The following is a 13,531-nucleotide window of genomic DNA, read 5'->3' on the forward strand; positions in this document are numbered from 1 at the left end:
GCAGGCTAATGAACAAAGCCCCCCAGGAGTTAGGCTACCTCTTGGGGAGGGAGACTGCCAACGGAGGAATGAGGGAAGTATCTGCCTCTCCTCCATCTGCCAGGACAGCCTCTGTTGATTCCTTAAGTTAGCAAGAGCAATTCCTGTGTAGGACTTCTACACCAGGCAGAAGGCACAGTCCACGCCAGGCTCTGTGCGGCCAGACCCTGGACGAATTAAACAGTGATGAGGTCGACCGCGTGTCTGGGAGGCACAGGAGGGGTAAGTCACTGAGCTGCTCACTAGGAAGGGTGGCTTCCTGGGTCAATCTGTCTACAAGAGCCCAGGCGCAACAGGGGAGACTAAACCCTGAGCATGGTCTCTGGGACTCAGCTCTTGCTATGTCTCAGGGGCACTGGCACTCATCTCTCCCGCCTCTGTGGGGCCTGAATGGCAAATGCTCTACATTGCAAAGTGCAGCCAGATGCCAAGAGGCAGGGAGGGAGGACACACGGAATCTCCATCCTGGGCCCTGCTGTGGATGGGCGCTTGTTGGTGACTGTGGGGATGGAAGCTTGTCTCCATCACTCTGCCTTAGGTAAAAGTGGAAGTCCAATTGCTAGTGTTATGTTAACTGCCACAACTTGCCCGCAAGAATTCTTACGAGTTGACCTCTTTGCCATTGTACTGCTTCCTCCCCCGAAACAGATTACAGCCACCCAAATAAGAGTTCAAGTTAGGTCAATACATGACGAATCTCCTAGACTCATATGAAGACTGTGTGCATTAAGTCACTGTACACAATTACACAACACAGCACACAAACCATGTCTGTAAACCAAGGAAGTTTTATATGATTCAAAGCAAAAGGTTACATCTCACATACCCATTTAAATAAGTCTATTACATAAACATAAGCATTTGAAACATTTAAATTTTATTACTAAAACTACCAAAAGGCTCACAGGTAAAAAAAAAATCAAATCAAGCAGAACTGCTCAAGCAATAAAGTGCACCGGGGGTACCTCAACATGAGGGGGTCAGGGAGGGCTCTCAAGGGAGCAGGGCCCTCCTGGGGCTCTGGGGCTCAGGAGTCCTTTTCAGACAGGAAATGTTTTCCAACTCAGTCTTTCAGTAGACAGACGGTGGGGGTTCTTCTGCAGAAGGGATTTCTAAGTCTAATCAGGAAATGGAACCCTATAGTGTTTCAACACATCGGTTATTTCAGAGACAACACTGGTCAGAGGACTCAAGTTCTGTGTGACGATCAACCGAACGCTCCAATACCTCCGTGACTCACAGAAACATGGGGACAGGACACACCACTCTGCGTGTCATGGTGAAGAAGATAACACTGGATGCCATTTACTGTTTGTGCAATCGCCAGTGTGGAGGACAGGACTGGGGTACTGGGACACTTGGGAGCTGTGTACAGTTAGTTCTCCAGCGGCTACATCATGTGGAAAGACAACAGTGACATTAACTGGAGAACTGTCCAGACACTGCCTAAACACACATGCCTACAAAACTCGGAGGCTACCAAAGGCAGCCTAACAGGGATCAAGTAACAACATACAATGTATGACCACAAGAAGGTTCTATAAGGCTCAAAAGACCTGAACAGAAAACCTCATTTTATCTATTTAATATTTCAACCTTGCCATCATTTAAATAAAGTTCAACGCCAATATTAAAAGGCAAATACAAAATCTAATACAATACCACACAAAAATATCCTCAGGCTGCCCAAACAGTGCAATATATAGTTCTCACTTACTGTATTGCCTGAACTTCCCAAGCTCTAACTAAAGCCAGTTTTTGTGGCCATTTGGACACACAGAGGTCACTCTATGCAGGGCACATGCTCAAAGGTACAGAGCAGCACCCATGATCTACTTTCAGGTTAGCTACAAAATCCCCATTCCATGTCTTCTCAGTTGAGCAAAACCATTTCCTTCCCACACAGTGAATGGAAGGGCAGCTGAGTGGCATCCCCCGCCACTTAGCAAAGCAAGCACTTCTTGGCGTTCTGTCCATAGTTAGAAAGCATCTGAACCCCAGAGCTTATGGGCACGCATGCTTGCTTTGCATAAGCTGCACTTAGGTAGACAGTTTATCCAACTTACTTCTCTCTGCATGGTCACTGAACGCAGTACAAAACAACACCAGAAGCCAACGGGACAATCTACAGAGCTTTGGTGGCCGCATTCCTGGTTTTTGGTGCTTAAGTACAGACAGGCCATGGGATCATTTGCTCTTGGCAGACAAATGGTCTAAAAGTCAACACTGTGCACTCGTCCCTCCTTAGGTGGCCAACTCGGCACACCCTTCACAGGAACATCGGACACACGTGACTAGTTTACCCAACTAGCACTTAGGTTCTGTGGGCTATAGGACTGACTGCTAGAATTTACTGATACAAAGAAGCTGACTACAAAGCTTATTTTTCCCCTTTAAGAGCTCTTTTATTTTATTTATTTATTTATTATGTATACAAGAGCTCTTTATTAAACCAGTTCTGATCTAAAACATTTGCTATAAAAAGGCTGGTAACAAACTTGTGATTTTGATTTTTTTTTCTAACTACCAAGAGTACTTAAGCAGGGTCATTACAAAACTTTGATATAAAACATGGAAAAAAGAAGGCAGTAAAACTGTCTACCCAGAAATTGGTGATTCAAGCACAGTATAAATATTTTTATAAAAAAGTATAAAAATTAGTACCCTGTCTCATTTCTACAAAACACAGAATAAAAAGATTTTTAAAAAAAAAAAAAAAAAAACAAACCCAGACTCTGTAAACTTTATTGCCGAAATAGTTGCTTGAATGCTGGTGATTTAGATCAAATTTTCTTCCATTTCCTCACAAAAGAAAGAGAGAGGGAGAGACAGACAGAGCGACAGAGACAGAGCAAGACGGGGAGTTAGCGTGGACACTACAGAGACTGAACAGGGCCCAGCCAGGAGGGTAAAGTTAATGTACTTCCATCAGAACCAGCTCCCCTTCAACAGCCCAGAGACCATATTTTTGTTTGCTTGTTTTGTTTTTTGGGAGGGACACACAGGTCCCATTCCCCATTCCTGAAGAGGCGTTTGAAGAAGCCCACAGGTGATGGGCAGCACGAACCCTCTCAGCCCGAGGCCGGCAAGGGCTCAAGGATGCTCCGGGGGCTCTCTGACAAGGCGATTCTGTTCAGCTTGCCCACCTCTGCCTGCCAGCCTGGGATCTTCTTGGTCGTCATGTGGCGTCGGGCGTGCTTTGTCAGGTGGTCGCTCCTCATGAAACGCCGCTCACACACAGGACACACAAACTTCTTCTCCCCTGTGTGGGTTCTGCGGTGGCGAGACAGTTCGTCTGACCTTGCGAACTTCTTGTCACAGCCGTCCCAGCTGCAGGTAAAGGGCTTCTCCCCTGGCAGAAAACAAATTGAAGTAAGAGCACGCACTCAGGTCTCTTCATCAAACCTCAGAAGAGGGACACCTGCTGCTCTAGCCTAGGCGGCTCAGAAGTCAGCAAACCCTCCACCAAACACTTCTTCGGACGCCACGGTGTGTGTGCCAAAGCCCACAGGCACCACACTAGGCTAACTGTTCAAAACCTTTACCCATGCACATTTGTGTAGCTTCGTGTTTTGCTTTTCTGATGAAGACTCATTATGTAGCCCAGGCAGGTCTGGAACTTGGAATCCACTTCAGTCCTGGAGTTAGAGGCATGTGCCACCACCCCTGGTTTAAAGATGCATTTTAAGATAAAAACAAATCTCTTATACTTGGGGAAGACTTTTATGAGACAGGGAGGGTCTCACTATGGAGCCCTGGCTGGCCTGAAACTCGGTATATAGATTAGACCTCAAACTCAGAGATCCTCCTGCCTGAGTGTGGGGATTAAAGGTGTGTGCCACCATCCCTATTTTTTTTCTTTGATAGAGTTGTGCTAAGTAGCCCAGGCAGGCAGGGAACTGTTTTTTTTTTTTTTTTTTTTTTTTTTAGGGGGGGTAGGCATTTTGAGACAGGGTCTCATGAAAGCCAGGACAGCCTCCAACGCACTGTATAGCAATGGAAGACATTGAACTTCTGAGTCTCCTAACTCCACCTCTTATGTGCTGGGATCAAACCTGGAGCTGCATGCATGCCGGGCAAGTACTCTACCAAGTGACTCCCATGCACAGATGTGGGAGGAAAATTCTTCAAAAAAAAGAATCCTTTCTCTTTCGGGATAAACTGCACATTTCCCAGAAAGTCCTTCCAAGAAGCTTTAAGGCTTCTTAGAATCATTATTTCGAGTCCATATTTCTTATCACGCTGACAAGAAGATTATATTAGTTATTTTCCATGTTGTTAGAAGTATTTAATTACTTTCCATATTGCCAACATAAGTAAATTAAGGAAGTTTATTCTGGCCCCGTTAGAGGGTACAGGTCCATCATGGTGGGAGGAGATTGTGGAGGCTGGTGATAATGGGTCCACAGTCCAGAAGTGAGAGATGAATGCTTGTGCTCGGCTTGCTGGCCTCTTATTTATCCAGTCCAGCCCCAGGTAACGTGGGTCCTCCCACCTCTAATGTAAACAGTCCCTCACAGGCACACTCAGGCTTGTCCACTAGGTGACTCCAGATCCTGTCAAGTTGTCGATAGTAACCACACAGAAGGCAGTCATATATATATATATAAAGGTTTGTGTTCTAACAGATGGTTATCAATGCTTCCGAGAAGTTGTCCCATGGTGTCTTATCATCTTCCTGAGCTGGAGAGATAAGGGGGCCTTCAGGCAGGTAGATACTGGAGTCCCCCCCTTCTTTTTTTTCCAACGAACTCCTGTTTCAGCCAGCACAGGGTCAGGCCCTTCTCTGTATCCTGAAGTCTCCCTACCTGGCTGTGGCAATCACAGACTACATACATGCACGGGGGTTGATTTGCTCGACAGCTATGAGCTGCTATGCGATCTGTCTCTCTGCGGATTTCCTATAGCAGGTAGCAAATAAATCAGTTCTAAAGGGACACTCACTCCAACAGTCCTCAGAGTTACAGAAAACGCAGCAGTGAGGCTTCCTGTGCTGTGCTTTCAGAATCTTCATGGTAAGCCCAGGGTGGCTAACATGGTTTCACTATGACCCCAAACTCCACACCTTGGAAATATAATCCCAAGGTCATACACTACTGATACTTAACAGGTAGGCTCTTTGGTCGCTGATGGGGTCCTGAGCCCTGGAGTTATAGATTAACAGAGTCCCAGGGGCAGCTGTTATAAAAGCAAGCTCTCTGGCATACGAACCCTGTTGTACCTGATGATGCCCTCTTGTACACTGGGAATGTTGCAGGCTGGCCCTCAGAGATGCTGAGAACATACTTTTAGACTGGCAACTCCAGAGCCCTGAACTTGGTAGACTTCTTTCTTGGATTCCTTCAAAGCATCCGACAGCAGACATGGACAGCGGCACTTCCCACTCTTGCTTCCCTAAGGTCAGCAGCATACCCAGTGCCCAGGAGCTGCTCAGAGGCTGCCAGCCCCTCAGTACACAATTTAGAAAATTCCTTGTTTTCAGCCAAAATGGAGTACCCGTTCACCTCACCTCCTTCACAGTGAAAATATTATTCAGGTTGGTGGACGAACTTGAAACACGGTCTTTATCTGAAATAAACCCACCCGAAGTTCCAGACCTTATGAAAACTCCAATGGAGGAACTCCACGGGCAACTCCATGAGCAGTCCAATGGCAGAGCAGTGGGACTCAGCCCTCAGCTCATTCAAATTGCTCTTACTTCTCTGAAGACCGTAGAAAAACTGGCTTTCTCTCAAGTTTTATGGCTCTGTCAGTATTTTTATTTGGGAAAACTGATGCAAAGTTCATCGAGATAGACAAAAGTAAAAAAGGGGGGGGCTCACCATGCCCAAGAACCTACTGAACAGAATAGAGGTTCACAATGCCAAAGAGCCCACCAAACAGAACAGGTCACCCCTTCATCTGACATAGCCACCAGAATGACCTTGCTAAAGTGGCAACCATTGTCTGTTTACTAGTGTGGCACCGGGAATTTATATGCACTTGGATAGTCATCTAATCGTGCAGAGACAAGGAGACAGGCTCACGGTTTAGAGAGCACACAGCTCTTGCAGCACACCCACAGTAGAACCCAGTACTCAGAGCAGGCAACTTACACCCACCTATAACTCCAGCTCCTGCGGAGTCAAACCCGCTGGCCACTGCACTCAGACACACACAGAAACACCATTTTAGAAATAGCAAAAGTAAGCGGGGTGTGGTGGCACATACCTGTAATCCAAGCACTCATGAGGCAGAGGCAGGTGGCTTTCTGAATTCCGAGCTAGCCTGGACTACAGAGCAAGTTCCAGGATGGCCAGGGCTACACACAATACCCATGGGGTCAAAGAGGAAGGACATGAACAAACACTCACCAGCTGATTTGGGGCAGGCCCTGAAAAGGTCTTAATAGGCAGGGGTTGGGGCGGGCTGAGGTGGATGCCCGCAGGTAGATGAGAACAAAAGAGGTTGTGCTTACTCTGACAAAGAGACAAGTACCTCACAGGACAGGTGTAGGGCCCAGGTCCTAAAGCCACCCATGCTCCAGAGTATGGAGGAATAACTCTTTCTGGACCGTCTGAACACCAGAGTGCACAGTGCTCAGCAAGTGGAGTCCGCCATGGCCATCACGGACTGTGCTAATTAGAAGCAGGCTATGGCAACACCATTTTAAAACAAAAACAGAGCAGTAACTCCTCCAGCCCTAGGCCTTCCTTGCAGAGGACTCTACAACTCAGACATTCTCACGGGAACTGAGGGAAGATGCTCCAGGGTCATGAGTTTAGAGAGAGATGCTCACTTTACTGTAGACCCTCACATCTCTACATGTGTTTACATGTAAATCCATGATTCTCTAAAGTCAAGTGTAACAAGCAGACCACGTAACCATGGAACCATTGAAAATGACAAACAACACATCAATTCGCAGAGGGCCCGAGAAACGCTGCTCTAATCTACCAAAGTGGCTTGTGGAGTGGCACTCAGCCCCTGCTGGACAGCGCAGCAGCCACCAGCTCCCGAAGCTACTTGAGTGTAAAGCTTCAGCCAGAATGTGCGATTGAGTTCCTCAGTGAAACCAGTCTGTTTCAAGTGCACGTGGCTAGCAGCTACTCTAGAGGCTAGAAGATGTTTCCATGACTGAAGACAGAATTTAAAAAATAAAGAAACCCAGTAGGCTATTGTAACTTCTTACGTGACTTTTTTTAAATTGTAGGGGTCTTATTTATTTATGTCCATTGGTGTTTGCCATAGGTGTCAGGACCCCTGGAACTGGAGTTACAGACAGTTATGAGCTGTCATGTGGGTGCTGGGAATTGAACCCAGGTCCTCTGGAAGAGCAGTCAGTGCTCTTAACCACTGAGCCATCTCTCCAGCCCCTTGTGTGAATTCTTAAACTAAAAACTATATATTCTCAAAAGCAAAAAAACCCAAACTCAAACAAAAGAAGAGCAAATAACAACAAAACCCTGCTATATTCTTAAATCACTCTACAATAAGAACTTTGACGGCACAGACAGACTTCCAAGTCACAGTGATGCCTATACTGAATATGAACACAATGCCTATTGCAGTGAGGTAAAGAGTACCCTAAAACCATCACAATCCCCCATCCTCTCCCCCCAGCAGCCACCTGCTCATGACCCTGACTGCTCCTCCTGCCTCTCTCCAGAAGCACAGGGGGCTTTCCTCCCCCAAAGTTCTGGTGTTTCCAGCACACCAGGCACCCTGCCACTTACCCGTGTGGGTGCGAAGATGAGCCTTGAGGTGGGAACTTTTGAAGTAGGTCTTCCGGCAACCTGGGAAGTTACAGACATAGTTCCTCCTTCGGGAAAAGTCTACCTGAGGGGCACAGTTCTGGCTGGAGGCAATGAACATTGGCGCAGGGGCAAGGGGCAACAGCTTGGTATTTCCAATGGCCATGACACTGGATTGGCAGGTAGCAGGCTGGGGGAAGGTGCTCTGTGGCAAGACCAACATCACAGTTCCCTGAGGCATAGATGGGCCCATGAACACAGGCTGGGGCACCGCAGCAGCTTGGGGTAGGATGGGCTTCACAATCCCTGCAGACAACTGGGGAGGAGGCTTCAAAAAAGCTGAGAACATGCTGTTTTGTGCAGCCACGGGGATCATTTGGCAAAGGACAGGGGGACTGGAGACAGGGACAGAAATCAGAGGGGTGGTTATCCTTGACAAGTCACTTTCAGAATTCTTTGGTAAGCAGGTCTGAACGGCAGCTGGCCATCCTGTCTGCTGGCCTTGGTAGGTGTGGAACGGGACAACAGACTTGTGCAAGCAAGGCTGACAGGAAACCGAGTTAGTAACAAGTAAACCGTCTGCCGAGCGCGCGTCTTGCAAAGCTTCACGATGGTCCGGCAGCCCTGCTTGTTCTTCTCTGCTGCCGCACAGTTGTTGCTCTTGAGTTGGGGTGGTCGGAAACGCAGGACTCTCCCCAGTGTGCCGGATCACACTGGTCATCACAGCCCTGCAGGAGGACCCAGAGGCGGGCTCCGGTGGTTCTCTCCTGCTTGGCGCTCTGCTGGCCACAGTCGGGGATGAGGGGAGGGCGGTAACCATGCACCCTTTGGAATTAGTGACTTGGGAAGGAACAGGGGTCCCCGTGGATGGCTCCATGAGCTCTGGGCTCTGAGGCGGAGTTATACACTTGAAGAGAAACAAAGAAAGAAAAGCATCAAGTCAAAGGTCGCTTTGGTCAAAGGAGCTTCAAGGAAATTATCTGACTGCACTGCTCCCACTGCCTTGGAAAAGATGCATTTGGAGAGGACTAGGCTGAGTTGGACAGTCCAAGGAGTCTTTGAGGACTCTGCTGTTCCTATTTCTTCCTATGTGGATTGCCCTTTCCCAACCATGAATGCACCTCTTTGGAAGGAAGAGTGGTGTCTACCCAAGGTCATGTGCAGCCACTGAAAAATGCAATTGAACTAAAAGGACTGTGAAAATTCATACTTTAAAATGAAAGCTTTTCATTGGTGGTAGTGGCACACGCCTTTCATCCTAGCACTGAGGTGAACTCTATGAGTTCGAGGCCAGCCTGGTCTACAAAGCAAGTTCCAGGACAGCCAGGGCTACACAGAGAAACCCTGCCTCAAAAAACAAGAAACCAAAATGAAAGCTTTTCATTACATTTCAGGCTCTTAAACCAAGAAAAGAAACGGTGGTTCTACTGAGCCAAGCCTCTACGTTCTGGCCCCCAGCAAGTCATCAGTGGCCTTGGAAACGCCCAAGCCTGAAGACCTGAGGGGCTACTGTGAGCCAGCCCATCTTTCCTCCAGTTCTCGCTGCCACTCATTCCTTTCCAATTCTACCCTTCACGGTCTTCAGTGCGAGTTCCTAGCCCAGGTCAATCAGTTCTCACTTTTATTACCATAAACAATCTACAGCCTGATTTCTCCAACCCAAGAAGCAATTCCACAGGTGTGGTAAGTTAAAACCTAAAAATAAGATACTGACTTATCAACTCCAAATCCCAGCAGGTGGCCCCAGAGGAAGGCAGAGTGACATGTTTCCACTCAGGCAAACTGTCTGGTGTCAGAGCACAAGCTTTCTTTAGCTGCTCTCCACATCCTCATCCTAGACGGGGACAACTCACGACCCTACCGTAAGACTCTCTAGACATCTGGTATACCACACCTTTCTGTAACCATCTTCGGGCTTTGTCCAATGGACACTTGCCATCTGCCAGCAAGTTCTGACTCACCAAGGAATAGAAAACATTTTTAAGAGATGAATTTTCACACTTTGGTATCCATGTGAAGGGGACTTCCTGGCTATATCACAGTCATTCTCCCTGCAAGTTCTTCAACGTGATTTTATCTAAGCCGTTTTGGGCAGTTCACAAAAATGCCTCTCTCCCCGACCTCCTCTTACCAGAGTTGAAAAAGAATGGAAGTCCTTTGGTAGATCAGGTGCAGCTGTGTCCATCAGCACAGCGGTGGGGACGTCACCAGAATCAGAGACAGGTGTGAGGGGTCTCATCTGGGATCTCTGACCCCAAGAACTCATGCAAACGAGAGCTTCCACAGCCTCGATGTCCGTCTGCTCCAGGATGCTGCATGTGGACCTTTCGCTGTCGTGCCGTTTCCTCTCCAGGATCGACTCGCAGATATCCATGATGTCAACCTACAGGCGGCACAACACAGTGGCGTCTTAGTTCAGGGGAACGAGAGCGGTAACCCTGCCAGGCACGTGGATCCACCCCAGATGGAGTGTGTAGCACTCTAACGAAGCAAGAGGCTGTGTGGGAATAAAAAGACCCGAATGGAGCCCTCACAGCAACTTTGCTTTCAAGTTCTGAAGGTTGGGTTTGGCTAAGAAGCAGTTTCTACAAGACAAGACAAAACCACCAAAACCCTGATCGTCACAAAGTTTTCTAGACTGGGTTATTGCTCAGTAGTGGAATGCTTGATTAGCATGTGTGACCCTGAGTTCAACGCCCACCAGTATAAAATAAAAATGAACAAAACAGGTTACTAACTTCAAGCTCTTCTCGGGGGGATGATTAAGACTGACTCTAGAGGTACATGCCAAAGTGGCTGGTAGGAAGGTGCCCTAGGAAAGACAGACAGACGAAGCAGCTAAACAGGCTAAGGAGCCAGCTGGTGGATGAGATCTTCTAGCTCAAAAGCCACCAGGGTAGTGTCCCTAAGAAAGCATCACCCCAAGCTTAACTTCCTAGTGGCTGAACCTGGGTTCCGTGCAAGTAGAGGTGACTGCCTGTTTTCTCAGTAGATTCAGAAACGTTAAGTCACTTGTCACTCCCGAAAGCTAGGGGGAGGTGGGGTGAGCAGAAGAGTGTGACAGCTTGACCACAACCTCGTCCTGCGCACCACCTGGACAACCAGGAGTGGGAGAAAGAGACTGGAACCCATTCCTTCCAAAAGAGAACCTTAAACCTTTGACCCATATATTTCCACACATATTTCCTGAGTCTCTATCCATCCAGAGTCCCCTTCAGTGAGCAGATGAAGAGGCTACCTTTGCATAGGGGCTGATCCAGGGCCATGGGGGAGGCAGATTTCACCTCCCACCACGATAATTTGTCTCTGAGCCATCAACTGGAATGTCCAGCCCACAGACTAGGAAAGGATGAATACAGGCCCTAGAGTCCATGTACTGCTTGCTGTATTGTAGACAGAAACCTGCACACCACTCCCTGGGTCCCCAACATTTCTGTCTGACAGGAGTTCCCTACCTTGGCTCCACACTGGCTAGGCCCAAGCCCTACACTCCGGCCAGGTCCCATTACCCCGCTCCTTCTTGCTTTGGCTCCGCCCCTTGCCCAGCCCTACCCCTACAAGGTCACCAAGCTAAGCGGCAACAGCTCTTCAGAACCTCTTCAGACACACTCTTGCCTTGATCCGGCTCAGTCCAGCAAACCCTCCTCAGCCACCTTTGGTTTGGGTCAACCCACGTCCCCACCCCGACACTCCCACCATACGCTCTCACCATTCCCTCCCTTTGGCTCAGCCTTTGCCCCGCCCCATGCACACCCCTACCAGGTGCTCTCGCCACACCTCCTTATGTTGGCATCGCCCCTTGCCCCACCCCACACTTCCACCAGCTGCTCTCACCAAGCCCCCTAGCTTTGGCCCGTCTCCCCCTCCCCCCATACTACCACCTGGTGCTTTCACCACGCCCTTAGCCTTGGTCCCACCTAGCTCCCCGCATCAATCTCGGGACACTCTCGACACGCCCACCGACCGCTTTCACCACGCCCCCTCGCGCCGCGCCCCTGCTTTGGCTCCGCCCTTGCCCCGCCCTACACGTTCCCGCCAGCCGCACCCACACCCGGCAGCGGTCCTCCTCTGGATTCGGGTGACGTCATGGCTGGAAATAGCCGCGCCGGGCGGGGCCGCAGCGGACAAGAGACAAAGCTGGAGGCTGGCTGCCCGCTAACACGCCCCCTCCCCTCCCTGCCCCAGCCGAGCCGCGCGGGGGCCCCCGACCACGACCGGAGCACTGCTCCAGCCTCTAGCGCGGCGAGGAGTCGCCATCCGTCCCCTGCCTCGCCCCGCGCTCAGCCCCGTCACTCACCGCGCGCGCGTCGCCCGGGCCGGTGGAGCCCGGCGAGTGCATGGTGCCCGACGGCCTGCAGGCAACACAAAGCTGCGGATCGGGAGCTCCGCGCGTGGCGGAGGTTGCACGTGCGCGGCGGGCGGCGGCGTCCCGAGCGCCTGCAGCCGGCGCGCACCTCCGCCCTTCTTGCCGCGCGCGGCTCTGCCTCCGCGCGGCCCGCGAGGCGGGAGGGGCGGGGCGCCGCGGAGGGAGCGGCCCGGGGCGGGGCGCGCGGGCAAACCAAAATACACCGCTCCCCGTAGGGGGCGTGTCCTTCGCCGCCGGCCAATCGGCGCCGGACCGACAAGGCGCGAGCCAATGAGGCCCGCGGGGGGCCGCGTGATCGGAGCCTGGCTGCGGCGTGATCCGGAGGGGCGGGAGGCGGCACGTGTTTTGGTCCGGGCTAGAGGCGGGGCGTGAGGCCTGGAAAGTAGGGGAAAGGTCCCGGCGGCGGCTCGGCGGCAGTCGACTGCAGCAGTGTCCTCTCCAAGCAGAGGGGCTGCTCGCCGAGGTCGAGCGCTGACCCCACACAGTGGACGGGTCTGGTAGGCGGGACTCACGGGAACGGTCTCTCTAATTTCTTTTAAGCTGTCCCTGGCTCCCTAGACCGCACCTCTACCCAGGAAGAGGTTTGAAAGCTGCCTGGGTTTAGGGACGTTCCTGCCTCCGCTCGTTCCTGCAGGGCGCCAGATCTGAAGCTTCTGGATCTGGCCTTCCACTGCTCTGATCTGCAGTTTGCTGCAAAAGGAACACCAACCGTGTAGCCAGCCACCTGACATATGTCTAATGAGACCTAGGCGTCCTTCCCAGTGTCCATACAAAGGCGTATGTGAGAGCTGACCCAAAGCCGGGGCACCCTTTTTTCTCCGTGGGTCTCTAGGTGAGGTTATCCATTTACACGACTCACAATCTTGGAGAGCAGAGGTCGTACATGCAGTGTGTGTGTGTCCCAACCTACAGTGTAGCAATAGGACACCCCCCAGTAGTCTTCAGAAGCCTCATTGCAGAGCCTGGATCCCGGTGGGAGGTATGGAAAAGTCATAGCTGCTATCAGCGGACTGGAACCGGGCACTGTGCCGCCTGTCCTTACACAGGTGGGCAGGCAGAGCCCTGTACTTAAACTGGTAATGCTCAAGGTTCACCCCAGCCCTCATTCCTGGCAGTTTTACACTGGCTTGACAGTGGGATTAAGCAGGCCAAAGAGAAGGAATGTGTTGACACTTAACAGTAGAAGCTTTTAAAGAGGAATTCACCTTGTTTAACTGCCTGGAAGTTGAACGTACATGGAGTTAGTCTTCCACTAAGACTTGCTGAAAGTGTTTTGCCCGCTGCCCCCATTGACTTTCTGACTCCCCATGTCCACTCCTGCCTACTTTGCCTCCCCATCGTCCTGTCACCCCCTCCCCGGCTCCTGCCCCCATGCCCCAGGCATTTTTAAATT

The 13,531-nt window shown here is 50.5% G+C and overlaps 1 protein-coding gene across 1 annotated transcript; it reads right to left on the reverse strand.

Annotated features, from left to right (window-relative positions):
* Positions 1-885: 885 nt before the first annotated feature.
* Positions 886-12,250, reverse strand: Klf11 (KLF transcription factor 11). Its single transcript, XM_057790808.1, has 4 exons — positions 12,070-12,250; positions 9,904-10,155; positions 7,755-8,679; positions 886-3,391 (listed from the first exon to the last, which is right to left on the reverse strand). Exons 1-4 carry the CDS (start codon positions 12,109-12,111, stop codon positions 3,111-3,113), a joined length of 1,500 nt encoding a protein of 499 aa, XP_057646791.1. The 5' UTR covers positions 12,112-12,250; the 3' UTR covers positions 886-3,110.
* Between the last annotated feature and the right edge of the window lie 1,281 nt (positions 12,251-13,531).

This window comes from Chionomys nivalis, chromosome 1 (genome assembly GCF_950005125.1).
Source record: "Chionomys nivalis chromosome 1, mChiNiv1.1, whole genome shotgun sequence".
NCBI classification, from domain to species: Eukaryota; Metazoa; Chordata; class Mammalia; order Rodentia; family Cricetidae; genus Chionomys; species Chionomys nivalis.

Coding starts and splice junctions, on each gene's coding strand:
- Klf11 (XM_057790808.1), bottom strand. CDS start 12,111: ATGCACTCGCCGGGCTCCACCGGCCCGGGCGACGCGCGCGCG. Junction 8,680..9,903: donor TCCATTCTTTTTCAACTCTG/GTAAGAGGAGGT, acceptor TTTCTCTTCAAG/TGTATAACTCCGCCTCAGAG. Junction 3,392..7,754: donor TCATCTTCGCACCCACACGG/GTAAGTGGCAGG, acceptor GTTTTCTGCCAG/GGGAGAAGCCCTTTACCTGC.